Here is a 27,413-nt window from a genome sequence, read left to right as displayed (position 1 = left end):
ATTAGAAATTTATGATACTTATTTTATAAAAAATGAATGATTTAAAAATTATTTTTGAAAATGATTATGTTATATTTCTTGTCAAAATGAAAAAAAAATATTTTCATCATCTACAAAAGTAATAAGATGAACTTTTGTCGATTATTAAAATATTTCTCATTAATTAATTATCTCCAATGATTATTTTTAGGAAAATTTATTCAAATCATTCATTTTTTTATGAAATAAGCAAAGCTTTAAAATTAAATATTTTTTCTAGTCAAAAAGGAAAAAAAAAAAAAATATATAAAGTTATTTCGTCCCATTCGTTGTAGGCATGAAAGTGGCCTCTCTCTCTCTAATAATTCGAAATATTATTTTTTTTGGTGAAATTAATAAATATATTGAGCTTTACCAAACTATACAACATGATCACGGCACCAAAATTTACACTCAAAATGACAAGCTGGCATTATGAGTGGAACGGTGCCACAATGTAAAACAAACGGCCCAACTACGACACAGGAAGCCAAACGGCTACACACAAAAGAACAATCAAACAAGCGACCAGTCAAAGCAGACCAATGAACCAATATAAAGGCACCAGCCAAACAACGGCTACCCACAGAATAATTCGAAATATTATTTGAACTTTATAAAATTAAAAAAGGAAGGTTAATTAAAGTTAGACACGTGGAGGAATATTCCGAATACTTTACAATCATGCACTAAGGTGCACGAGGGAATTTAGGCAATTGTGTAGGTGCAATTTGGTCTTTTCAACAAGTCAACGTCAATGGATCACCACTGATTCCACCTCCTCACCCTCTCCATCGGGCAGCTTTCTACTGGGGATGACTTTTCTAAAATGTGATTCCCATCTTGCCAATCTCAATCTCTGCAGAATCAGGTACGCGAGATGCTTCGTCCCTCTCTCTGAATCTAAGATATGTTGCTTATGCGACTGTATTTTTATCTTTTCTTCTTCGTGTTCTTTCTTTCCTTTCCGTTGCCTAAGACTCTCCTTGAAAAGATCCAGTCTGTGTTGCAAGATTGATCCTCTGCTCTGTGATGAAACGATGGTGCGATCACAAAAAAGCAACTTTTGCAGCTTGCACTGTTGCTATCTTTTGCCATCTCCTAATTCCTCATGGTCTAAAATTGTCTTATTCTGAATCAGTGGATCTTTCGAATTGAACTCAGTGGATGTCCATGTAAAACTTGACATTCTTGCTCTGTGTGGCTAAGACAGCAACTTCCTTTAAGCACCCGGCTATAAGATAAAGCTCTCTTTTCATTTGGTCTAACCTTTTTAAGTGCCCATTTTTGTGGAAAGGTGGCATTCAGATTCAGTGTGTACTTGAGTTGCACATAGAACTGCAGGGTTGTGGCTTGCTGAGACTTCTCTTATTACTTTGACTTGTTCTTTTATTACAGTAGCATATGAGCATTTTCTAGTTTAGGTGCCGATCTTTCCCAAAAACCTAGTTTTGGACATATGGGTCATCTTCACCAAGACTGCAATTGAGCCAAATGCAGAAATTCTACGTTATTTGTTGTTGAGGCATCCATGTTGAAGTTTCTAAATCATTGCAAAATTTGATCTCATTCCTCTTTATTTGAGGATGTTTCCCTGTACGTCCGCTTGACAAATGTAAAGTCATATTTCTGTTTTTCCTTTTGTCTAAGTATACATCTCATGACTAAACTGGATGACTTGCTCTTTTCTACTCAAGTAATCTGCATTTTCTTGTAGTGGTTTTTCAAATTGATTTTGTTCTTGTGATAGTCATGGTTGAAGCAGCAGCTTCCGCAATAGCAGTCGAAGCCTACAAGGATGGACGCAGCATTTTTGGCTACATCAGTAAAAAAGTTGAGTTTGCTGATGATTTCAAGTTCAATTTTGAGAAGATGACCGACCAAGCAAAAATGCTCTATGCAAGAAGGGATGATGTAGAGGCGGAAATAAACAAAAACAAGATGAAGAGGGTTACCAAGGAATGTGAAGCCTGGATTTATAGGGTCAAGGTGGCCGAACAAGAAGTACTTAAATTGGAAAGCAAGTACAAGAAAGAGATTATGCATGCTTGGAGATACGCTCGACTGTGGTCACGTGCAAATCTTAGCAAGCATATGGCCAAAAAGCGTGAGGAATTACGAGTCCTGTTAGAAGAAGGAAAGCTCGATAATGGGGTGGTAGCTGACAGATCCCCGGAGCACGTGAGAGTCATTGATACTTGCGGGATTGAGGATAAGCCTTCGCTAAACTGGGCTGTTGAAGAGATTTTGGGTAATTTGAGGGAGAGAAAAATCAAAAGGATCGGACTGTGGGGAATGGTGGGAACTGGGAAAACTACGGTGATGCAGAATCTGAATAATAATAAAGAAGTTAAGAAAATGTTTGATATCGTTATTTGGATATCAGTGTCGAAGGCTTGGAGCATTGAAAAGGTGCAAGATGCAATCACGCAGCGTCTCAAGCTAAGATTGGAGGGCCAAGCGAACGCAGTTGAGACAGTTCAACTTATATCAAATGAGTTGGGAGGTATGAGGTATTTACTTCTCCTTGATGAAGTTTGGGATCCTTTTGATCTCCATGAGATAGGTATTCCCAACAATGATAATGACAGCAAGGTGGTATTTGCTAGTAGATTCCGTGATTTGTGCTATGACATGGATGCTGACGAGCTTGTCAATATGAAGCGTTTATCCGATGCCGATGCATATAAAATGTTCGAAGAAAAAGTAGGTCGAAATATGAAGAATCCAAGTATTATACCAGTAGCACAACTTGTGGTTAGAGAATGTGCTGGTTTGCCATTGCTAATTGATAAAGTGGCGAGGGTTTTTAGAAAGAAGGACAACATTCACCTCTGGAGAGATGGATTGAAGAGCTTGCAGAGATGGCCTAGTATCAAAATTCAAGGCATGGATGAAGTGCTTGAATTCCTAAAGTTCTGTTATGAGGATTTAGATGGGGAGGATAAAAAGGTTTGCTTTCTTTATGGAGCTTTGTTTCCTGAAGACCGTGACATATTTGTGGACTATTTGATGGAATGTTGGAAAGCAGAGGGTTTTCTCGATAGCATTGATGAGTTTCGAGACGCACGCGATAGAGGGCACAACATACTACATGATCTAATTAATGTGTCTTTGTTAGAAAGAAGTGCGGTGAAGACACATGTCCGAATGAACAAAGTTCTTCGCAATATGGCCCTTAAAATTTCATCAGGAGTCTCAGACCATAAGATCCTGGCAAGACCATGTGAGGGGCTAAAAAAGCCGCCAAAGGAAGAAGAATGGACATCTGCAAGTCGAATTTCCTTGATGGATAATGACTTGTGCAGTTTACCGGCACCTTCAAATTGCACAAATCTTTCGACTTTACTCTTGCAAAGAAACAAGAATTTAATGATGATCCAAGAGAGCTTCTTCTTGTCTATGCAAAGACTCCGAGTCTTGGACTTACACGCTACGGCAATAACATCCCTTCCACCTTCTTTGCCTTGCTTGACTCATCTCAGGGCACTCTACTTGAATTCATGCGAGGGCTTAATAGAACTACCTTCAAGCATAGAGGCACTGGTGCATCTAGAGGTGCTAGACATCCGACGCACCGGAATCATCTCTTTACCTATTCAAGTTAGATGTTTAATGCAGATGAAATGTTTACGGATGTCATCATCAAATTTTGGCACCGGAAACCCAATGTCCAAGGTGATTTCGAGCATTTCATCATTAGAAGAACTCATGATTGATGTAGACCCAAACACTTTGTGGTCTGATCAGGTCATGAGGACAATCACGGAGGAGGTTTCTACCTTGACACGGTTGACTTCACTGACATTTTCCTTTCCTAAAGTAGAGTGCCTTGAAATCTTCATCAGATCAAGCCCTCTATGGAAGGACCTGCGCTTCACATTTCAGTTTTCGGTCGGTATTTGCAATTCGGTCAAGCATCATATTCTTGATTATTTTGAATATCAATTGTGCAAGTGCTTGAAGTATGCAAACGATGAAGGCACAAATCCTGTGATCTCAGAAGTACTCACTGAGACCGAAGTATTTGAACTGATTGATCATAAGAATATACTGAGCTTATCAGATTTTGGGACTGAGAACTTGAGTAAACTCAGAGCTTGTTCAGTGGAGGGATGCAAGGACATCATATGCATCATCGACGCTAATGTAGCACCACCTTGTGCATTCGAATGGCTAGAGAGAATGGTCATAAACAATGCTCCAGGTTTGCATTGTATTTGGAATGGTCCCGTGCCTGTGGGAAGCTTAGGCCAAATGACTAGTTTGACCTTGTACAATTGCCCCAAGCTCAAGAAGATATTCTCAAATGGATTGATCGAGCAACTATCTGAGCTGAAGCATTTGAGTGTTGAAGAGTGCCACGAAATTGAGGAGATCATCATTGAAACTGAGAATCCTCGCTTGGACAGGAGAACACTTCCAAGTCTGAAAACGCTAGTTCTTCATGATCTTCCGAAATTAAGAAGCATCGCCCCGAATGACACATTGATTTGGCCTTCTCTTGAGCAATTGGATATAGCTTCATGTCCATCCTTGTTCAAACTTCCCTTTACCGGGCTAAATGCTATCAATCTAAGATCTATCCACGCTCAGCAATCATGGTGGTCTACATTGGTGTGGCAAGACGATGCTGTCAAGGACAAATTACGGTCTTTTTGTAGCTTCACTTAGCCTTTCTCTGTAGCTCTTTGCTTCGTATTCATCTTATTTGTTGTGATTGGAATTATGTATTAGCATAGGCTTTTGTTTTGTTTCTCTGCATGCACAATCTATTAGATGGTTGTACTCACCGATGAGGTGATGAAAATGATAAAAGAGAATGATTCTGGGTGTTTTTTTTTATGATCCCTTGTTGCAATATTGAGCTTCTTTAGCACTGCAAACTGTAATTGCTTCTTGTCAAGAAATGGTGAATTAAATGTAGTTTCTTCTCAATATCATGTGAGTTATGTATTGCAAGTTTGTTTACGGTGCTTATAATATCTAATACGTAATGTAAAATTGACCTTTGAACGTTTAATAGGTTTTACTAATATCAAAGAAGAATTGTGTAGGGCGTGCATATTTTGTGAATTGAGTTCATAGTAGTTTGCCTAGCATCTTATTAACTTACACTGTATCCTTTATATTAAACAAGGGTTTTGAGAGGACATATGTCCTTTCCTCCTCTTTTCTCTTTTCCTTTCCTAATTTACTAAAGATCTCTTCCACGTCACTCCCTACACCTTTTCTCTTCGTTTTTTTCATTTCAATTATACAATATAATTATCTTCAATTTTTCTAGTTTAAAGGTATCAATTATGTTCTTCCATTCTTTGTGCACCTTATGGGTTAGTGTCTTATTTTATCGAAACTACAGTGAATCGTCAGTCTATTTTACCCAACACAATCTACTATATTCCTCTGTAATGTATTCAAGTACATGCCATGTATTTATGATTTCATGTATTTTCTTATTATTTCCTCTTTAAACATTCTTTTTTTTTCTTGATTCTTTTTCTCGAATCTTTGTAATTACAATCACATTGTACATTGAAATCTTACACTTCAATTTTGTCCAAAAACTTATAAAATTATGATGTATGATGTTATCATTTATTTTTCTTCTTTTTTTAAAATTCATATTATATCTCGAAAGTTAGACGATGTTGCATGATTTTGTAACACAGTTCATCTTTTTCCTCCGGCGAACTTCATCATTTTGCAATCTCTTTATTTAGAACCTTTTTAGGGGTCTAAAATCATGTTTGCCTTTGGTGAAAGTATAACGACCTTTCCAATAGTTCATTTGTACATCCCCCAAACGTCCTACAATGAGAAAGGCCAGTAATATGAACATTATCAGTTGAAGGAAATTGCTGTAAGGTAAAAAATTCAGCCTTTTCCTCCTATTCATTTACAGGGAATGATCCTATACCATCCATAACATCCGACATGTATTATCCTGGAAGTCGCTTGATTTAGACACAGAGAGAATGTCCATTTCATTAAAATCCTGTTAATATAACGAGGATGAGATAAAGAGATTATGCGAAGAGTAATCAACGTTGAGTTGACCTGGAGTTTTTGCAGACATTGAGCTTACAAAACTCTAATTGAAAGAAACGTATAGCTGTCCATTCCATTTTTCAATTGAAACGCACAGCGATAGTATCATTTTCCCGGAACTATTAGATACGCCAGATGCATATTTTTTGGGTAATCAACTGGATGGATCGCTGAACTGGTTAGCGCACTTGAGGAACTTAAAATATTTATGACTTTCTAGGAATTCCATCTCGGTTTTAGTTCCTAAGGTATGGGAAAATTGCAAAATTTGGAATCATTCGGTCTTTCGAATAATCAGTTGAATGAATCCATTCCAACATAATAATTAGGTAGTGTGCAGTCTTTGACGGATCTAGAACAAATTCTCCCGGCATGTTCTAAATTAGATCGGACCGAGTTTTTGGCCTCTATAAATTCTTGGGCGGCAAGAAAACAAGTTCACTGGCGGTATCTTTTCACATTGCTAACGTCGAACCTTGCTGTGGATGACCGGATTCCAAATTTGTCTTGGTCATAACGCTCAGGTTCACGACTAGGTTTTGGATTGGTGTTTGAGAAGTATTGGAGGCGCGCATACTTTGAGGATCGCCAAATAGACTGAAAATTATCTCATACATTGATTTTATAAATTAATTAACATGTCTAAATGCTCTTTCTTAAATGAAAATATTTCAATGACTTTTTTATGATTGATAAGTACATGACCACACTGTAATTTCAAGTACCAATTTGTTTCCTCTCTTTTTTAACTAGATGTCGATGAATTTGGATTTTGATAAAATCACTCCGAAACTTTTATACGCCGATCTTTTAAAAGGTCAAAGTCTAATATGATTTCACTTGAAGGACTTTGGAAGTCAAAATTAATTTCGAAAATTTTCTCAACCTCATAATTTTTCTATAAGAATAAAAATGGTTATTGAGATAATGGATTTATATATTACACAATCCGGCCCAAAGTGGGCTTTTTGTAGGCTTTACGTTCTAATTTTCCTATCCAAGTGTTTTAATGCTTCATGCCATCGGCATTTACCTTCTAATCGTGATCACACCTCATGGGTGGAATCTTCGACCTTGTTTTTATGCAGGAAAGCAAAGATAATAATAATAATAATAACAATAATTAAGGGAGAGAGAGCCAACAAAAATGGTAAGTCTGCAAATCCGAGAAGAATTATAATTTGAATCTAATAATTCCTTTTAGAAAAAATATCTTATATGGTAAAAGATCTCGTTCCAGGCATTCTCAAAGTTTTACACGTTTAAGATTGCTCAAGAAAGTGGATTGGTCGATGCACACAGATCTTGACCTGAAGATCAAATGGCCGCTATTTAAAAATAAAAAAAATCTAAGCATTTGAAATATAAATACGATGGATGATTTTAAAAATTCGAAAGATTTTAGGTATATTTTATTAAATAAAAATGAATTTCATGAGATATGAGATTAAAGAAAAGCGGTTTTCTCCTCTTCTTCTTCTTTTTTAAGTAAAACGTCATCGATGGACTTATCCGCTAAAAAAGAACTATTTTAAAACATAGAAAATCATGAATATTATATTATAATTCATCTGTTAATATGTTCCACAGAATTTAGGTGTTACAACCAAGTTAAACTCTCTCTCTCTCTCTCTCTCTCTCTCTCTCTCTCTCTCTCTCTCTCTCTCTCTCTCTCTCTCTCTCTCTCCCTGAAAATTTGGTATTTACAGCAATAGGAATAAATTAAATATGAGAATGTCTCAAATACCAAGGTGTCTTTCATTCGAGTATGCTTTTACCGGCCAGCATAATAAATAGGAAAGTACGATGGAGAGAGTATACACAATGTGCTGCATGCCCCTGAAGCGCAAAAACAAAGTAACAAATAATACCTGAGAACTACCACACCTGGCGGAACTTAACCAGCTACTTGGACATGCTCTAGATATATCATTTGGAACCAAGAACCCTTCGGACATGCGGCGTAGAAAGCACATAAAAGAAAGAACTCTAATTGTGAATCAGTGTTTCGGTAGGAAAAAATGATAGGGATTAATCGGGTATTTGAAAGACTTAGCAGACATTCTATTGACGTGGGTTAGGAACTTGCTCGATTTGCACCCTCAAGATCCAACTTTCATGTATTTTCAGAGCCCGTGCGCACCACGTAAAAGTAGATCTAGATCACCTAGGAACACCAACTCATGAGGGTCCAGCAAAATTTCTAGGTTCCTTCCCAGGCAAACAATATGAGAAAGAGTAGATAGATGGTGGACTGGAAGGTGAGGGAATAGCATCATTTAGGAGACTACATGCAGGGCTAAAAACAGAGAAAACAAAAAAGTGGCAACCTTTTAGCATGGGGAGCAGGAACTACAGCTGATTCTACCATTCCTGCAAATTGTGGCCACATGTATCAGGACAGATCAAACAGATAGTGCATCAGTATATGACCATCGCTCTCATTTTCTTGTCTTTGGTTCGGTTGATATCTACCTAATCGAATTCAGTTCCTAATCATAACTGGTGCACATGTTGTGCGTGAGGTGTGTAGATTGGAGCTGTTCTCTTCTTTTCTATACAGTGGGATTACTTTGACACGTAAAAAATAATACTCAACCGCATTTATGCAGGTTACTTGTGCAAGTCTCATCCTCAAATGGCCTGTATCCTGCATCACATATTCCCGAGCAGTATTGCTGTACATTCCAATGACATAGGTGAAGTGAGAGTTATCTCCCTTGGGAAAAATGTTTGCAAGTCCAAAACCAGAAAAGCTTGGCATTGGGGTCGTAAATCAGATGCCACCACAACTATTGCTATATACGGCATCTAATAGGATACTGTAAGCTTTAAAATCATGACATATCACGGGCGTTCTACATCCTCATGCAAAAAAGGAACACACTTTGCAGCATCCAGTTCTGGTGAAAGGCTTTGGCATTTTATCACTAGCAGTTGGAGATGAAAGCGAGGAGTTAATCTACGTATCACAAGTGGCTGTAGATGTAACCCAGGAGGAGCAGGCTGCTCTCGCTTGTATCTTTTGTAAAGCCACGTACACAGCCAAAACCACCTTCACCGAGAAGACTTTCAGCGCTGAAGTTTCTTGCAGCTAATTTAAGATCATTGAATAAGGATTTCCACAGCCGAGGAGCAACTTCAGGTTTCCTTTTGATTTGAGAAGTTGAAGGGTTAACTGCTGCATTTCTAGTGGTTGTAGATGAAACCACAGCAGGAGCAGGCTGCTCTCTGCTTGCATCATTTGGAAAACTTTGTGCTGCTCAAATACAAAATCAGCCTGTCAGATGAAACGAGTAACCACCGATTTGGGTCACTTAGATGAACAACAAACACCAAGCCACTTTATCTTAACAGGAATTTAAAGTTGAATTAGCTAATCTGCCAGTTGGCCTAGCATGTCTTACTTTTCCAGTTCAAGGAAACATCCAGTCCCAAATAAAGGAGGGTATGTAGCAACCCAGGTGGATATGTGTGGTCTGCAATGGATAACTATGACAACATACTTCAACTTGCAATCAAAGAGATGGAAAAAGATGAGCAGCAATGAATCTACCTGATCTCTTGATATAGACTTAAATAATTCTATGCAATCACTGCAACCTCATTCTAAAGGATACATTCAACTCCTCAACAAGCTTCACCACTTTCTGCTCCATTTCATCATATAACCCCACTCAAGTTACTAAAGTTAATTTATTACTGCATTATGTCGATGCATTATTTTAAAAGTTCATGCCCACTGCGACCATATCCACTATTTTGAAGCAGATATGCCCGAATCTGCGGCAATGCAATCGGCATTGCAATTTGAAAATTTGATATGACCATGTGTCATGTAGTCTCCCCCACCCCAATAGCTTAAGCTTTTGGTTGGACTTTGTAATGTAAACCAAACATTAACTTCAAATGCATTCCTTCACCAGACCACAAATAAATAAAAAGAATGTTCCTTTCCTTTTTCTCATATAGTACCTCCAACAAACACACGCAGAATATCAAGAAGTAACATCTTTATATCACCGGATAAAAAGCACAGTATTTGTACAGAACGTAAAAGAGGAGTTCCAATAACCTAACCAAAATTTTGACATCGATAATGACTCCCTAGGCACTCTAATGAAGAAATTCTCCCACCAAAGAAAGTAACTAAGCCAGCTATTGTTAAGCCACTCTATAAGCTTGAAGCATATCTAAAGAGGCAAAAATGAACTTGCTATCGAAATCAGTGCATACTAATGCTATGCCAACATTTAGTTTTGTACCCTGAAATGTATATGCATCAGAAGATAAGAGTGGACTGGCCAAAGTTTTGTATAGTAACCACTGCCTCATTCATAGACATTTCAAACAGTAACAGATCAGAAATCCGATTTAAAAGAAGATAAGAGATTATTTAGATAGGTGTTGACTTTCCAATTTTACTCTTCATCAAAGCTCGTTTTAACTTGTTCGATCAAATGTATCCAATGAAATGGAAAGAAAAAGACACACCATTTCCACACAAAAAAATGCTCTCCACTGATTATTACCCTTACCTTCAGTCCCTGTCAGATGATTGCGACAGATTTCATCAGTTGATCGATTCTTGAGATTCGGACAATCAACAATCTTTATTGCTCCCAAGTTTGGTGCAATGTGTAAGTCTTCGGAAATGCTGATGAGTTCAGGCAATGAGACCAGGAATATCTTCTTCAACTTGGGGAGGAAGTAGGTACTCTCGTAAATAGAAGTATCTGTATTCTCATAAATAGAAGTATCTTCACATCTCACTAAACTTAAGACAAGGGGGCAGTCTACAACTTCAAGCTCTTCTAAGCTTTCGAGGTTTTCCAATAGGCCAGGTGTGAATATGACAGTCAACTGAGGACATTTGACTAAAGACAAGGATTTAAGATGAGACAAACATCCTCGATGCAGTGGCCCATTGTAAATGCACCTCAAACTCTTCATACAACGGATGTAGAGATACTCGAGTGATCTGAGAAACCTCCTATCATCCTCCCATGTTTCCACAATTTCACTTCTATCAGCTTCATCATACATGTCAGTTCCATCAACAATAACCTGAATCTCATTGCACTCCCCAATTATGCAGCATTTCAGTTGCTTCATGTTCTCAATCCCAAAATCAGATAGCTTAGTGACATCCATATGGCGGTCTAAGAAAAATGCAGTAGTATGCTGAAGCAACTTCTTGATATCAGTGGGGACACCCATGCCATTTACATATTTCAAGGATCTATCCCAGCGTTCTAACTCAAATTCAAGATCCTTTGGGAGATGAATTATGATGCGTTCATCGTCATCGCCAACAATGAATTTAAAATGTGACAACGATCTAGACACCTCTGATGTGCCAAGCCATATGAATTTCCTTAGAAGTTCCACTTGCGGGAAGTACAGATTAAGAGTATCCAGCCTTGTCAAGCCACAAACATCGTCAACAACAGCTTCCACAATACTCCTCCACCTCTCATCCTCTGGACTAACCTCAATACTAAGCTCTTCTAATTGAGTGAGCACAGAAATAGTGCCCTGAGGAATCAATGCATTCACTTTCGCATATTTTGGGCCACGATTTATGCGTCGGCAAAATGTTACTCCTAAGCAAGTGAGCTTTGTTAGCTTTGCCACCTCCTTCGGCAGATCCATGATCATAGTCCCTTCAAGATCAAGCACCTCAAGCTGCTGAAGTTCTCCAATTTGTGGAGGTAACACCATTAATAGATCACAATGAGTTAAGAAAAGTCTTTTTAGGCAGGTTAACCTGAAGAGAGACACTGGTAAGGACTTGATCCGAGTTCGGGACAAATTCAGGATTTTGAGAGCTGGCATGTAATCAAAGAAAGACGGACTGATCGTTCTGAGCTTGCAATTCCTATTTAGAAACAATAACAGGAGTGCAGGACAGCAAGGATTCTCGGGTAACTCACTCAAATGATTTTCCATCAAGTAAATTTCTGTGGAACTCTGCCATTGCGTGACCTCCGGAGGCTCCGTCAGTCCTAAACCCCCGCACATAAGGACTGTTCTGCTGTCTTCAGGTGGACTGCATTTGACGTCATTACAGCAAATCTCAAGTTCCTCTACCTGCTGGTGCGGTGGCTTGAACTGACAGACTTCGTGAAGGGTACCTGGGCATTAATTCTCTCCAATGATGAATAATTTTACTAGGCAAATAAACTATTGAAACATGTGTGTCAGATAACATATGAAGATCCCAGCCAAAACCCGAAAATAGCACACAAAGATGTAGGTCCAACACCTATACCCTCTTCTGTTGAAGGGAAATTACCCTTTGCATCCTGTAATGGATGGTATAATCATAATTTGTATCCTGAGACCAATCCCACTACCTTCTCGGGGTGGAATATTTTTGTCTAGACTAACCACAAAATTACACTTTATCTATATGTACCGGCACTTGAAAACATCCGGAGAAGAGAGAAATAGCGAAAAGGAAAATTCTCATATCAGAAGACTTCGAGTGTGTGGTATGTGAATTAAGTATGATGTTTTCATCGTTTAGATTGTCTCTGTCTTGTCTAAACATTATTCCGCATGACGTTGAAGTGCACTCTTATGTATCTCCTCTGACGACAATAGAAAAACCCCCCAAAAAAGGGCAAGTTTCTTATCATCTAAACCAACTAGTAACCCCGCAGAACAAACATCGTATCAGTCTTGCATCGATGAAGGGCCGCCATCCCACCTTGTTGCTGCCCGCTGCCCGCTTCCTCTTCCTCCTCCAAGTGCAGTCTCTCGTAAGTAGCATTAGAAAAGGTGACCGCGATCAGCACGACAGGCCCCGAAGCCACGAGCGAGCCCACAATGCTTCCGCCGACCACTTGACCTCCGCCTCCAGCCAGGCTTATGGTCAATCCAGTTGACCTTGGCGGGGCAGGACCAGGGAAAAAGGACCCAGTGAGGGAGAGAATCTCAAAGCGGCCGTGAAGGGCCACGACCGTCCCCGGTGCCGTGGGTTGCCGGAGCGTGACATTGGTGACCGTGCCCCTCCCGATGAGCACGCGGACACCGCTCTGTCGCCGTCTGGCAAACCGGGCCACGCACTCGGCTACATCTGCGCCGCTGGCTATCTCCATCACGAGGCTCCGAAGCACGTTAGGACTATGTATGGTCACAAAGATCGGCCGCTTCCACTTATTCTTGGAGCCCGACGGATGGCCCCTCGGCTTCCGAGTGGCTCCTTCCTCCAAGGCCCCGCCTCCTCCGCTGTTGTCCTTCATGGGGATCCCCAGATCGGGCTCTTTCACTGGGAAGGAGCTCGTCCAGGTCTCGTCTCCGGGGAGCCCGACCTGCCATGGCCACAATGGTTCTGACATGATTCCTCTTCCTCGTGAAAACAATCGAGCAAACTACACGTTGTCCAGCACAAGCGCGTGGAAACTTGGCAAGCGAAGCACAAGCATGACCGTTTGTTTCAAAAGCTAACGGTACGGTTAGCTGAACTTTCCATGCTGGAAAAATAAGTATTTATGTATTCATGAGAGGAGAATTTCTTTTTCCAAATAAAAGTTTGATTTTTTACACGTAGCGAAAGAGACTTTATTTAACTTTAATGAGCTGGATCTTTCTTCTTCAAATAAAAGGGACATGTACGGTACAAGTCCTAAAACTTATTATAAAAGTGCAATTATGCCCTAAAATTTTCAAAAAATTAATCAAGTCATAAAACTTATCAATTTTGCATAATCGAATTGTTTAGTTAATATCGTGAATTTGTCTAACGAAAAACACAAACGTGGCATTTTAAATTCATTTCTCTCTCTTATGTGGCATTTTTATTAAATTGTTCCTTTAACTTTTAGTCAAATAATATTTAAAAACTAAAAAAAAGTTAAAATAATTTAAACAAAAACAAACTGGAAAAAGAAGAACAAAAAGTGGCAGGAGCTGCCACTACCACCCATCGCCGACCCCAGTGAGGGCCCATGTCACCTAGATATGGGCATGCGCCATAGCCTTAGGTGAGGGCCGGTGTTGCCCAGATTTGGCGAGTTTCACTAGCCCTAGGGGATGGCTGGTGAGGCCTCACCTGGGCGTAGCAACGGTCATCGGCCCCTTCGGCAATGGGCAGTGATGGCAACACACACAAGCCCTACGCCTTTTGTTCTTCTTTCTAGTTTGTTTTTAATTATTTTGAATAAAATTTAAAGGGAAAATTAATAAAAATGTCACGTAGGAGAGAGAAATTAATCTAAAAATGCCACATCAGTGTTTTCCATTATATAAATTGACGGTTTTAACAAAATGACATAATTGTATTAATTTGACAAGTTTTATGACTTAATTAGATTTTTTCACGAAAAATTTAGGACTTATAGTGCAATATCCCTAAAAAATTGAAGTTTTGGTTAATGAAAGTAAAAATTTGAGATATATTGTTTTTTTTTGAGACTCACAAGGCATATATCCCTAAAAAAACTGAAGTTTTGGTTAATGAAAGTGAAAATTTGAGATATATTGTTAATGTCTCAATCCAATTACAAATATTTTCACCGGATTTGAATATGTATGAGTCTAAATATTATTTTTATCGAAGAAAGTGATTTTAAATTATTATTTTTGTCAACAATAAATTACTTTCTTTTTATTTTTATTTTTCCTCAAAGTGGTTAAAGTGATTTTAAATTAACATGTGAGCTTTTTTTAAAAATTAATTTTGGTAGGTTAGCTTTTAGTACCGTCTATTTTGTTGAAAGTGATTAAAATTCAGCAAGTGGTGGTGACTCTACTCCTCATCCAAACGAAGACGGCGCATTGTTCTCTTTAAAAAAAAAAATCCATATAATTTGATTTAAAAAGAAAGCAGATAGATGATGACGCTTACCTTCCATCCCTTGTTTGGTTGCGGAGCTTGGATGTCTCCGCCCCGGATTGAGTGGAGATAAGCACGATAGCGGCGATCCAAAAGGGAGGAGGGGGCGCCTCGTCACGCACCTGCGCAGATTAGGGTTCCGCCCTCAAGAAAAAAAAGGGAGGAAAGGATTTTCAATTTTCTCCTTCCCCTGCTTCTCCTAACAAAAATTCAACGGTAACCTCCTCCTCCTCCGTTTGATGTTTTACTTCTTGCGGGGATTCTACCTGTTAGCGAATTGCGTTCAAGAAAGATGGTGGGGATGGCAAATTTCTGGGAATCTACTTGTGGCGAATTACGTTCACGATTTGGGTTGTAGTGAGGTGGGCAATCGTGGGTCGTGTGAAAACTGGGTGTAATGCGGATGGATGTGGAAAGTTCGCATTTTGGTTTTTCTTTTGGTTCAAGATTGGAAAATGATGGGGCAATGGGATTTCCAGTTTGGTTTCTTTTGATCTGGTGTTGAGGAGTGGGGGGTTGGTTTTATGAAGAAGCATAAGGGACTGGGTTGTGCACTGTGATGTCTCTATGTGTTTTTGGGCATTGAAATTCTGCAAAGGGCTTGTTCCATTTGATTTGGGTGAAAGCAGTCTTGGGTTTATAGATTATGCCTTAGAACGATACTGATGTGCCACTGACCAGTGGCTGTTTCTCTTTACGGGGGTATTTGTTGCCCGTCATCGGAGTTGGTCGGCCCTTGTTCTCCTGAAATGAATGATGTGATTGGGCCTGGATCTGATCCTTGGATTTACATTTTGATTGGAAGAGAGAGGAGTAGAATGTCCATAGGGAGTGGGCAGATGTTAGTGGTTTATGATGACCCGTCCGACCAACATTCTTTCTCTCTAGATGACAACAGCAGTGCCGAGGAGTCTCTTGATGAAACGAGGCTCTCCCTGGAAAGCACTAATGAGACTGTTCCGTACATCGGGCAGAGATTCGATACCCATGATGCTGCCTATGAGTTTTACAGTGAATTTGCTAAACAGTGTGGGTTTTCGATCCGCCGTCACCGTACCGAAGGAAAAGAGGGAGTCGGTAAGGGGCTTACAAGGCGTTACTTTGTTTGCCACCGTGCTGGAAACACACCCGTCAAAATGACTAACGAAAGTAAAACTCAAAGAAACAGAAAATCCTCTCGGTGTGGATGCCAGGCGTATATGCGGATAAGCAAGACGACAGATTTAGGAGCTCCCGAATGGCGCGTCACTGGTTTTATAAACCATCATAATCACGAACTACTGGAACCAAACCAAGTTCGTTTCTTACCTGCTTACCGAACAATATCTGACACGGACAAGAGCAGGATTCTAATGTTTGCCAAGACAGGTATCTCAGTCCAGCAGATGATGCGGCTGATGGAACTCGAGAAGTGTGTGGAACCGGGATACTTGCCTTTCACTGAGAAGGATGTTAGGAACTTACTCCAATCATTCCGGAAAATAGACCCTGAAGATGAAAGTACAGATCTATTAAGAATGTGCAGAAATATAAAGGAAAAGGACCCTAATTTCAGGTTCGAGTACACACTTGATTCAAACGACAGATTGGAAAATATTGCGTGGTCATATGCATCATCTATACAATCATATGAGATCTTTGGCGATGCTGTCGTGTTTGACACGACACACCGGCTGAGTGCATTTGATATGCCACTTGGTTTGTGGGTTGGGATCAACAATTATGGAATGCCCTGTTTCTTTGGTTGTGTACTTATGAGGGAGGAGAATTTGAGGTCTTATTCGTGGGCATTAAAGGTATGCTGGTGTAGACTTATGAGTTATTACTTATCCTGTTTTACCTTTTCTTCTGTCCATTCTTTCAGGAATTGAAATATAGGTCCTATTTCGAGCTCCAGTTCCTCCAATAAATAGTTCGATGTTTTAATTTCTCTCTCTTGCTCTTTTAGGTCTTCTTGGGGTTTATGAATGGAAAACCACCCCAAACAATTCTTACCGACCAGAATATGTGCCTGAAAGAGGCAATATCTATGGAAATGCAAACAACTAAGCATGCACTTTGCATCTGGATGATTGTGGCAAAGTTCCCCTCTTGGTTCAATGCTGTTCTGGGAGAGCGTTATAACGAGTGGAAATCCGAGTTTTATCGACTCTATAATACGGAATCAATAGAGGAATTTGAAATAGGGTGGAAGGAAATGCAAAATTTTCTTGGACTGCACTCAAACAGGCACATTATTAATCTGTTTGCCCTGAGGGCATATTGGGCATTACCATACTTGAGAAATTACTTTTTTGCTGGAATGACTTCCCCTGGCCAGTCAAAGTCCATCAATTCCTTTATCCAACGTTTTCTGAGCGCACAAACCCGTCTTGCACATTTTGTTGAGCAGGTGCGCTGTATTTCGTTTATTTAATTATTGTGGCTTTAACTGTTAGATTTCTGTTTCCTTTAATTTTTTTATTCTAGCTGTTGGTTCTTAAAGTCTGCATGGCCAATGCTAGTTAACTTTTTGGAAGAGAACTGAGAAAACATAGCTGGGTTGCTTTTCTTTTGTCCTTCTGTTAGGGTTTCATGGGCGTTAATCATCACTTTTAGTTTAACTTACATAATCAGGTCCCTTCATCAATTAGGTTAAGCATCATGTAGGACATGCAATGTTGTCTTGGTCTTGATTTCGTTGGGTGAGTAGGGTTAATCAGATTATAGAGACTACAAAGGCTGGACAGCTTGGTGGGAATTTTTGGCAATTATGTGCAAGATGGTAGAGCTGAAAACATCATAATTTTGGGCCGTGTGCGTCTGAGCACGTTGCAATTTCATGTCTCTTAGTTGTATGTAAGTTTGTGAGAGTGTATTGCCGTATTTGCTGATTATTTCAAGGACCTCATATTGGAAAAGAAAGGCAATGTGCAATATTGGAGAGAATCGAAGTTCTTTGTGTCCCAATTTTAGTTCTCTCCTCAAGCCAAACAGGCTAGAAATGAAACTTGTTCTCACCTGTTAATACTTTCATCAGTACCTCCACATTCATGTACAAACAATCTTTGGCTTGTTGGAATGCATGTAATTCGTCTCAGTGTTGACTTATGACCTGTTTTATCTTTGCTGAGACACTGTGTTGGTGGCATTATAGTCTGTTTTCTCTCTGTGGACTGAAGCTTGGAGTCTGTTGATGTAGGTGGCCGTCGCTGTCGATTTCAAAGATCAAGCGGGAGAGCAGCAAACAATGCAACAAAATCTCCAAAACATCTCCTTAAAAACGGGAGCACCCATGGAATCCCATGCCGCAACAGTCCTCACTCCATTTGCTTTCTCTAAGCTCCAAGAGCAACTTGTCTTGGCAGCCCACTACGCGTCCTTCCAAATGGAAGATGGCTTTCTTGTGAGGCACCACACAAAACTTGAGGGAGGGCGGAAGGTTTACTGGATCCCTCGGGAGGGCATCATAAGTTGCAGTTGCCATCTATTCGAGTTTTCTGGAATTCTGTGCCGGCATTCGCTTCGAGTCCTCTCCACTGGGAATTGTTTCCAAATACCTGACAAGTATCTCCCCCTCCGGTGGCGGAAGATCAGCACATCTTCATCAAAGCTCCCTCATAATACTCCGAGCGATCACGCGGAAAGATTACAGTTTCTGCAGAGCATGGTATCGAATCTCATGTCGGAGTCAGCAAGTCCAAGGAGAGGCTAGAACTTGCGACTGAGCAAGTTTCCATCCTCTTGTCGCGTATCAGAGAGCAGCCGGTGTCTTCGCTGGTTCTAAGAGACGCTGCTTCCATTCACAGGAACTTTTGACAATGCTATCTTGATTAATCCGACGGGAGGCATATCCTTCATGCCGTTCCTGGGCTGGATGAATGCGTGATGCCGAGCAGATTGCGGAAGTTGGAGTTGAATCCGGGATCAGGGTTCGAGCATATTGAAGTGAAATTCTGTAAGGCTGATGAGCGAGTACAGAAAATGTGTTTCTATCTCAGATGGCACCAAGAATCCAGCTTTTACCCGGGAAAGGGCTTGCATTTGCCAGGAAAGAGTTCATGAGAATAGTGATGATGTAGAGGGAAATGCTTCTTTAGATTCTCTAATTGAAAGGGCCATAATTTCCTTCGATGATGCAATCGATCGGTGATGATATATACTTGGCCATCGCTTACATTTGACATTAACTTATCTCGTGATATTCAAGAGAAGTTACATTTATTTCATTATTTGCATAAGGAAGATCAATATTGCGAGCACGGGGTGAAATATACGGATATTAATTAGGAACCGGAATTGTTCTTATAATTGTTTTTTCTTAATCATGCCATAGGACAATGAATAGCCATGTAATAGATTGCACATTCAAAGAAATAAAAGAAACAATTATTAATAAGAAAAAATGATTAAGTAATATAAACTATGAAAGTTCTTTTAGGAGAAAGAAATATGCACACGGACAGAGAGAGACAGAGAGAGAGAGAGAGAGAACATGATTAGGTGGATACATAGAGATAATACAATTAGATGATGAAGGAAGTGGGAAAAATAAAAAATAACATGACTACAGACTCTAATAGTAGTTAGAAAATTTTTGGAAGGATTAGGGAGTTTTCATTTGGATATTGGCGATTAGTAATTTTTATACAAGATTATTAACTTTTTAACCTATCTAATAACTTCCTAATGGAGTCAGTATGCTGATAGTGATTTCACGCAAAATTATTAACTTTTGATGGGGATATTGTTTCTATATGCTAATAGTAACTTGCTGATATGATCAACAAAGTATCCACGCGACAAGGTGACTATTTGTACATCCTTGATTAGCAATATTTACATTATATTTACTTTATTAATGTGAAAGTTACTCAAATATATTTGGAATAAATGCACTGAAAGTCTTAAAATTTATTACGAAAATATAATTAAATCATAAAATTTTCAAAAAACGCAATCGGATCCTAAAACTTATTTAGTTGATTTAATCAAATCATTATGTTAATTGCAATTTCTATAAAATTTTAGAACTTGATTGTATTTATATAATAAGTTTTAGGATTGATTGCATTTTTGAAAATTTTGTGACTCTATTATACTTTTGTGATAAGTTTTAAGATTTTATAACACTTTTTAAAGTTTACAAAACTTAATTATACTTTCCAATATAGTTATCTCAATATATTTTTCTTTAATAATCTGGTTAATGAGCAACTCTAATTAGAGTTAATAGGCCATATAAAGTTCTCATTCGAGATCCATTATTGAGAAGATATTTGACTTTTCACACAACCTAACCATGCCCGACAAGGACCTAAGGCGGCCTCGATGGGCAGACTCGATCTCAAGAAGCAAACTTTTTGCTCAAATTTTACGTACTTATATGCCCCAGATCGACCGGCCGAGCGACTCGTTAGGTCCACGATCTTCCTAGCAACCTTTTACATATAACCAAAATAATTTTCCAAAATTTCCAAGATGGTCCTTCGATTTTCTTGAATATGTAGTGACTTCCTCTTCTTCTTCTTTTTCTTTTTTGTAACTTTTTGGCTTCATGGTCTGTTTATGGTTAGTGCTTTAACTGCTACATCTTCATCATTTTCATCTGGTTTTGCCAACTTGGACATGTTACTGTCCACCGCCTGCAGACCAAACTCAAGCCCCTCCATTTCCCTCCCTTCAAGTCCGTCCACGGCGGCGCCCCCCCCGCCGCCGCCGCCGACGCCCTCCCTACCTCTCCCTCCCGCCCCGCCCTTCGCTCGCCCAAATCAAGCAAGCCCACGCCCGCGTCATCGTCCTCTCCGGCCACCCCGCCGACCCCGCCGCCGTCGAGACCAAGAACCGCCTCCTGGCCGCCTCCTCCTCCACCTCTCCCTCGCCCCCGCCGCCGCCGACGCCCCGCCGACGCCGACGACGCCGCCGCCCGCCGACGACGCCGACCCATCTTCGCTACCCGCTCGCCCTCTACCGCAGCATCGAGCCCCCGTCCGTCTTCGCCTCCAACAACGTGATCCGGTGCCTCGCCGGGGCGGTCTCCCTCTGGAGTCGGTGTCCGTCTACGCGTCGATGCTGCGGCGGCGGCGGCGGGTGAGGCCCAACGAGCATACCTTCACTTTCGTGCTGCAGGCTTGCGGGAAGGGCGCGGGTTTGTTGGAAGGGAGGCAAGTCCACGCTCATGCCGTGAAGCTCTGTTTTTGTGGGGATCTGTACGTTAGGAACGCGTTGATTCACCTGTACTGCGCTTGCTCTGAAATGAGCGCTGCAAAGAGGTTGTTCGATGAGCTCCCTGGCTGCCGAGACGTCGTCACGTGGAATTCGATGGTAGCGGGGTTCGCGAGAGGTGGGCAGATCGACGTTGCTAAGCAGCTTTTTGATGAAATGCCTAAGAGAGATGTTATTTCTTGGACTGCTTTGATTTCTGGATATGTTCAAAACGGTCAGCTGGAAAGGGGATTAGAGTGTTTTATGGATATGAGAGAGTGTGGTCTGATGCCCAATGAGGCCATCTTGGTGACAGTGCTCTCGGCTTTGGCTCAACTAGGCTTGCTTGAGCATGGTCGGTTCGTACATTCGGTCATAAACTTGTTAAATCTTCCAATTACAGTCTCTCTTGGGACCGCTCTGGTCGATATGTATGCAAAATGTGGATGCATTGAACTGTCTAGACTCGTATTCGATGAAATGCCACGAAAAAACATTTGGTCGTGGAATGCCATGATTTGTGGATTGGCCTCCCATGGCCTTGGAAAGGAAGCTCTCACACTCTTTGAAGGATTCTTATCTGAAGGTCTCCAACCAGCAAGTGTGACTTTTGTGGGGGTCTTAAATGCGTGTAGTCGATCAGGTCTGGTTAGGGAAGGTAGGCAATATTACAAGTTGATGACAGAGAAATATGGAATCGAACCTGAGATGGAACATTATGGATGCATGGTTGATCTCCTAGCTCGTGCAGGTCACATTTATGAAGCCGTTGATTTGATTGAAAACATGAAAGTTTCGGCAGATCCAGTCTTATGGGCGACATTGCTCGGCGCCTGTAAAGTCCATGGCTTAGTAGAACTAGGTGAAAAGATAGGGAGCAAACTTGTAAACTTGGATCCCACACATGAGGGTCATTATGTGCAACTATCAAACATATATGCCAAGGCAAGCAAATGGGCAGATGTTATTAGAGTCCGAAGACTAATGTCCGAGCGAAATGCCAATAAAGTTGCTGGCTGGAGCTTGATTGAAGCGCAGGGGAGAGTACATAAATTTGTTGCTGGGGATAGACAGCACGAACTTTCGTCAGAGATTTACAGGATGCTTGAAATCATCGAAGCACGAATCACAGAAGCTGGGTATTCACCTGACGTTTCATCAGTTTTGCATGATATTGGAGAGGAAGAGAAGGAAAATGCAATCAAGGTGCATAGCGAGAGGTTGGCAATTGCTTTTGGATTGTTGGTTGCAAAAGACGGTGAGTGCATTCGGATCGTGAAGAACTTGAGGGTGTGCGCAGATTGTCATGAGGTGACCAAGGTGATCTCGCGGGTCTTTGGGAGGGAAATAGTAGTGAGAGATGGCAGTAGATTCCACCATTTTAAAGACGGAACATGTTCTTGCCTAGATTATTGGTAGAGTATTAATTTCATCTTCTTGCTTTTGTGGGGACCATATTCTTCCACCAACTTCGTGATTTGAGCTTACATAGTGGAGGGACATGGCTTACACCCTACAACTTAAAAGCCTAATGGATTCAAAAGGGATGGAGCAAATGGAGACACCCTTTCATGGGGGTCCCGCACCAGCTCAGTTGAAAGCGTGCAGCCTAGTTCCACTAGAGAAGAAAGAAGTAGAGGGTGTCCAAGAAGTTGATGGATCATAATGAGTAGTAAACTGTCAATGGCATCCGTATGCTTCTAGCCATACTGAAAGTGGGTTGATGGAAGGGAATATGCGAGTGTAATGCAATTTTGGGGGCCTTAATGTAAGTTCGGCCAGAGAGTTTACAGCAATTCCTACATAGTCATCAAACCTTCAATGAAGTTGCAAACTTAAACTTGAACCTCCCGTTTGAGCTTTTTCATATTTTGGAAGAAGAAACATCAAATTCGAATTTTGGTCTTCAAGCCCATGGCTGCACAGTATTTTACTAACTTGGCCATTCTATATTGTTAACACATGTTTCTTCTGCCATCTGAATCGGACAAGCACATCGGGGTTTTTCATCATTGCAAGGCCACAAGAAGAAAGGCCATTCCTTCACCCGTGCCAACTAATAAACGTGCCTAAAGCAGTGTCTAAACTGGACAGAAGAAATGATCCTTTTTCTCAATCTCCAAAATCTGATGGTTTATATAGATAAATCCGGAGGAATGCCATTGTCAATTTGTGACTTTGCTCGCCGAAACAAGATGAACTTTGACATTAAGAAGAAAAAAAGCTCACTAACATTGTAGAAACACTTTCTGGGACATACTTTGGCACTGAGAATTGAAAAAATGTGGATTCTTGTGCAAAGGTTGGACAAGCATTAAACCAGATGATACAACCATTACTCATTGCTTATGAACTTCCAACTAAAACCAAAGAAGCTCTCTACCATCAAGCATATGCAGTCCCTCTTGAACAACTCATCTCATGAACCTTCTGTGCTGGTAGAAGTGGAAACACTAACAGATAATCCTAGGTACCAGCAACTGAATGACTTTGCTATTTTGCTAGTATGTTCATGAATCATGAATTTGCTGCAGACGAGTGACTTCCGTCATGAAATGGAGGAGTGTGACCGCAAATCACTTCCGAAATTGACAACTGAAAGAACTCAGCTACAGCTTGGACATCTGAAAGCATACATCCATAAGTCAGCGCCTACTCCACCAGCTGATAATGTTAATGAGCTTCTCGGGTAGTACATGGAAGTTGCGCTTGTCTGTGGTGGTGGCTAGATCTACTTAAGGGAAAGCCCATCCAATGGATGAGCCATGATTGCATTTCTGGTGCCATATGCGCCAATGGAGAGCCCGTGATTTGCACTTCTGATGCTATATGCGCCAATGAGCACTTCAACAACATCAATTGTCACGTAATGACAATCTGTTAGAATTATCACCTGGAACTGTTCAGTTTTGTAGATCAAGATAGAAGCCACTACAATGTGCCGGAAAAAAGAAACAAGGAATCTCATTCAATGTCTGAGAGACCAGATATAATCCAAAACTTTTGGCTGAGACCGCCTGAACTCGGAAGATCTACTAGGGGGGTCCTAATACATGTGCAGACGATATAGTCTCTTCACTATATCAACACAGCTAAAACTCCATCACAATCGAACTGAGGTTGAGCAACGGCACCAATGCGCTCGGATCAAACTTCCGAGCAAAGAGGTAACAAAGAGATGTCTTTCCTGAATTGTACCAGCAGCGCGTAGCATTATTTCTAATAGCGCGAATAAAATCTTCCGTTATGTTAGATTTCCTGAAAGTAGCAGGGTGCGGCCCACCCAGAGACCAATCGACCCAAGTGACACTCCTGTTCGAGTTTTTCGATCCATGGAACATATTGAGATAAGTCGGGATGTAATGCTCATCCGGGTAACAAGCAGGCTTGCAGTACTTCTCGAAGAGGGAGTAGTACTTGGTGTCGGATACTATATAAGCAGCCAAGTTGCGAGTCATCTCGAACCACTGAGACCCTTTCCTCCACTGGTGGAGCCTAATGTAAGGAAGCATGCTGCGGCTGTAACGGCCACGTCCGTAGCGAGATGGATCATCGTACGACTCCACGAAGCTGTGGTCTGAACCAGTGAGATACTTGTACACCGTGGGGAAGTTGTAGACCGGAATGCAGCTCTCGGAAAGCAGAACAAACCGCTCATTGGAGAAGTCGAGCAGGGCATTTGCTAGAAGCCGCCTCTCGGCATCAATGAGTTGTACCGTTCCCCATGCAACTTTCTGGAAAAAAGATCAATGATAAAGAGGTCAACAACTAAATCACTTCAGACCATCGCTCAAAACCACAAAATCCTTCTTGGGGTCATGTTTATCTTTGCTTGTACAGAATCATCAATCAAAATCTGAGATCAATACAAGACCATAAAAGCAGTGAAAATCTGTTGTGCAGTTACCTGACTCGGGATCTGCCGACCATAGAACGGAGAAGTGCTGGATACATTGAGCTCATAGCCGGGAAGCGCGTGCACATAGACTGTATAGAGATGTCTCTCTTGGCCATCAAAGAATTTCTCCCACAGCGGCAGCATCGGCAACGGCCCTCTTGTCAGAAACATGAAAGCCACCTTAGGCACTCTAGTGAAAGGGTAGCCCCGCTTCCTCGGGACCATTGACGCTCTCCAAAGGAGCTCGACATCCGACATGCCATGAGTCACGTTCCTAGGATACAAGAAAGTGTCCATGCTCAAACAATCCACCTTCTCGCAAGGGGTACAGTTCTTCTCGGGACTGGCCACCGAAGCCGTGGCATGGTTAGCAGAGAAAAACAGTTCCGTCTGAGAAGCGAAGTAGTTGTTCATGTGGGTGCTCGTCGTGAGGCCGATGATAATGCCCGCGACGAAAATGACCAGAGACGACAGCACCTGCACGAGCTTGAGCAATCCCGTGTGCTTTTCGGCATCTTCTTTCTCTCCCCTGCTTCTAGCCATAATCTCTCTATTCCTTCCAGATTCCAACAAACGCCAAGATGATTTTTCTCCACCAACCCAAACCTGTGAAGGGCTCGTTCAACTGGACATCAAGAACAAACCTCAACTGCCTATTGAAGTGACCCGATTCATAGCTAAACACTACCGCGAATTTTCAAGATCTTCAAACATATTAGCTCAAGGATCCCATGCAAAAGCCATTATCAGAACACACTCTTCACTCAACAATGCGCACTCACGAGACGATCAAACATTGATCTTCGAAAGGGTTATGAAGGGGGATGTACCGAGACCAGACCTCCATTCCTCCATCCAAGATTGCACCGATGGCGTCCGAGTTTCGAAGGAGACGGGTGGAGATCTCAAGGCTCGTCGACGGCACAGTTCCTGAAGAGGGTATCTTGTGCAAAGGCAAGACGATGGAGAGAGTCGTGTCGCCGCGGCGTTTACACTCCTGAATCCACGAGTGAGATAGAGATAGAGAGAGAGAGAGAGGAGGGTGTTGGGTTAAGATTGGAACGTGGTTCGGGAGGTGCAATAATATGTATCGCGGTTTTCCTGCGCAGGGCGAGAGATCATGAGAGTCACGTCGTGGCGTTTCGGCTCGTGAATGCATGAGAGGGGGAGAGAGAGGAAGGAAGAGTGGGGAGAGAAGTTGGCGGGTCAGATTTGTACGTGGAAAGTGAATATTTGGAGCGCAACAGATCTCTTGCGGTTTTCTTGGGATTTCCCATCCTCTCTCTCTCTCTCTCTCTCTCTCTCTCTATTCTCCCTCTTCTTGTTTGAGTTCATTAAATAAGAGTATCTCAATTGTATTTCCCCCTGGCCACAAGAAATTCACATTCCTGATTGGGAAACACAAAAGGGGGAGAAAATTTTATGAAAGGCTGGGAAGTGTGATTTGAAGGGTTGTAGGAAGTTGGTCTATGTTGTTGTTACATGGGAAATTTTTTAAATTTGCGACTTGATTTCGTGCAAGGTAATGCGGCAAGTTGACAAGGAATTTCAAAACTTTATTGGGCAGGGAAGTAAAACTTTGACATTATTGTTTTGCGAGGTGGAATGTATTTTATTGATAACTTAAATAAACATTTACCTAAAACTCGAAAAGTAAAAGAAAGATGAGAAATGCATTTCAAACTTGGTTTAAAAAAATGTGGAAGCCACGTTGATCGGTCCGGCTCTCAATTTGTTTTTATTTATTTATTGTGAACTTATTTGAGAATCGATTCTAACTTAATTTGTAGCATTGGAGAACCAATTCTCAATTTTATATTGGTAATTGTGATTCTACTTTAGAATTGTTTTGAATCGATTTTAAACTTTTTTTCGAATATGAAAATCCTGGGAAATCCATTAAATTGTGTGGTGATTAGTGAGAGAAATTCATGCACTGAAAATTAAAGTTAGTGCATCAAAAAGATAGTAGTTAATAAAGGAATTCAACTAACCTAATATCTTGATGAACAGGATAAAGACAAGAGTTCATTAGATTAAATTTTATTAATAAAACTGTCATGCTTATATGTATAATTCAAAAAATGTCAATAAATATATCTTCAAATGATACGTGAATGATATTGTTTATAATTTAAAAGAATTGCAATAGTGAAATTAAGAAAATCCATGTAATTTAAAATATTATGCCTTGTATTTTAAGTATATATATAGACTTGATCCTGTGCAAAGTGTATGCTAAATAATAATGTTGCCAATGCCAATTTAAGAAAACCATATTGTTGGCATTTAATACCATATAATTTTCATCCCGCAAATTTACTATTAGATTATGTTTGATTTCTAACTGGGATTAGATTGGACAGGATATGAAATCCATAAATTTTGCTAAATCATATCCATTGTTTAGTGATTATAATA

The 27,413-nt window shown here is 40.7% G+C and overlaps 6 protein-coding genes across 6 annotated transcripts; 3 read left to right on the top strand and 3 right to left on the bottom strand.

Annotated features, from left to right (window-relative positions):
* The first annotated feature begins 773 nt into the window (after nt 1-773).
* On the top strand, nt 774-4,974 carry LOC104415937 (putative disease resistance protein At5g05400). Its single transcript, XM_010027362.3, has 2 exons — nt 774-889; nt 1,769-4,974. Exon 2 carries the CDS (start codon nt 1,771-1,773, stop codon nt 4,690-4,692), a length of 2,922 nt encoding a protein of 973 aa, XP_010025664.2. The 5' UTR covers nt 774-889; nt 1,769-1,770; the 3' UTR covers nt 4,693-4,974.
* Nucleotides 4,975-9,038: 4,064 nt separating this feature from the next.
* Nucleotides 9,039-12,202, bottom strand: LOC120295658 (disease resistance protein At4g27190-like). Its single transcript, XM_039316947.1, has 2 exons — nt 10,608-12,202; nt 9,039-9,328 (listed from the first exon to the last, which is right to left on the bottom strand). Exons 1-2 carry the CDS (start codon nt 12,091-12,093, stop codon nt 9,039-9,041), a joined length of 1,776 nt encoding a protein of 591 aa, XP_039172881.1. The 5' UTR covers nt 12,094-12,202.
* Nucleotides 12,203-12,722: 520 nt separating this feature from the next.
* Nucleotides 12,723-13,446, bottom strand: LOC120295657 (AT-hook motif nuclear-localized protein 19-like). Its single transcript, XM_039316946.1, has one exon. The coding sequence runs from the start codon at nt 13,413-13,415 to the stop codon at nt 12,723-12,725; it is 693 nt and encodes a 230-aa protein (XP_039172880.1). The 5' UTR covers nt 13,416-13,446.
* A 1,531-nt stretch (nt 13,447-14,977) lies between these two features.
* Nucleotides 14,978-19,119, top strand: LOC104452473 (protein FAR1-RELATED SEQUENCE 11). The gene is given in 4 exon segments (XM_010066952.3): nt 14,978-16,707; nt 16,860-17,303; nt 18,093-18,582; nt 18,585-19,119. Coding segments are annotated over 4 exon segments (2,106 nt in total). The 5' UTR covers nt 14,978-15,660; the 3' UTR covers nt 18,710-19,119.
* A 1,715-nt stretch (nt 19,120-20,834) lies between these two features.
* LOC104454741 (pentatricopeptide repeat-containing protein At5g06540) lies at nt 20,835-22,940 on the top strand (the record flags this gene model as incomplete). Its single annotated transcript, XM_010069648.2, is given in 2 exon segments — nt 20,835-20,913; nt 20,916-22,940. Coding segments are annotated over 2 exon segments (1,677 nt in total), but the record flags the coding sequence as incomplete, so codon positions are not given.
* A 778-nt stretch (nt 22,941-23,718) lies between these two features.
* On the bottom strand, nt 23,719-25,746 carry LOC104452469 (glycosyltransferase BC10). The gene is made up of 2 exons (XM_010066945.3): nt 25,002-25,746; nt 23,719-24,828 (listed from the first exon to the last, which is right to left on the bottom strand). Exons 1-2 carry the CDS (start codon nt 25,533-25,535, stop codon nt 24,187-24,189), a joined length of 1,176 nt encoding a protein of 391 aa, XP_010065247.2. The 5' UTR covers nt 25,536-25,746; the 3' UTR covers nt 23,719-24,186.
* Nucleotides 25,747-27,413: the final 1,667 nt, after the last annotated feature.

Source organism: Eucalyptus grandis, chromosome 7 (genome assembly GCF_016545825.1).
Source record: "Eucalyptus grandis isolate ANBG69807.140 chromosome 7, ASM1654582v1, whole genome shotgun sequence".
NCBI classification, from domain to species: Eukaryota; Viridiplantae; Streptophyta; class Magnoliopsida; order Myrtales; family Myrtaceae; genus Eucalyptus; species Eucalyptus grandis.
The sequence above is the reverse complement of the archived record's forward strand: the minus strand, read 5'-3'. Positions and strand labels throughout refer to the sequence as shown.

What these genes read in the sequence shown, in the direction of transcription:
- LOC104415937 (XM_010027362.3), top strand. Translation starts at nt 1,771, where the DNA reads ATGGTTGAAGCAGCAGCTTCCGCAATAGCAGTCGAAGCCTACAAGGAT.
- LOC120295658 (XM_039316947.1), bottom strand. Translation starts at nt 12,093, where the DNA reads ATGTGCGGGGGTTTAGGACTGACGGAGCCTCCGGAGGTCACGCAATGG. An exon ending in TCATCTGACAGGGACTGAAG is followed by an intron (nt 9,329 to 10,607) that starts GTAAGGGTAATA and finishes GTATTTGAGCAG; the next exon opens with CACAAAGTTTTCCAAATGAT.
- LOC120295657 (XM_039316946.1), bottom strand. Translation starts at nt 13,415, where the DNA reads ATGTCAGAACCATTGTGGCCATGGCAGGTCGGGCTCCCCGGAGACGAG.
- LOC104452469 (XM_010066945.3), bottom strand. Translation starts at nt 25,535, where the DNA reads ATGGCTAGAAGCAGGGGAGAGAAAGAAGATGCCGAAAAGCACACGGGA. An exon ending in GTCGGCAGATCCCGAGTCAG is followed by an intron (nt 24,829 to 25,001) that starts GTAACTGCACAA and finishes TCTTTTTTCCAG; the next exon opens with AAAGTTGCATGGGGAACGGT.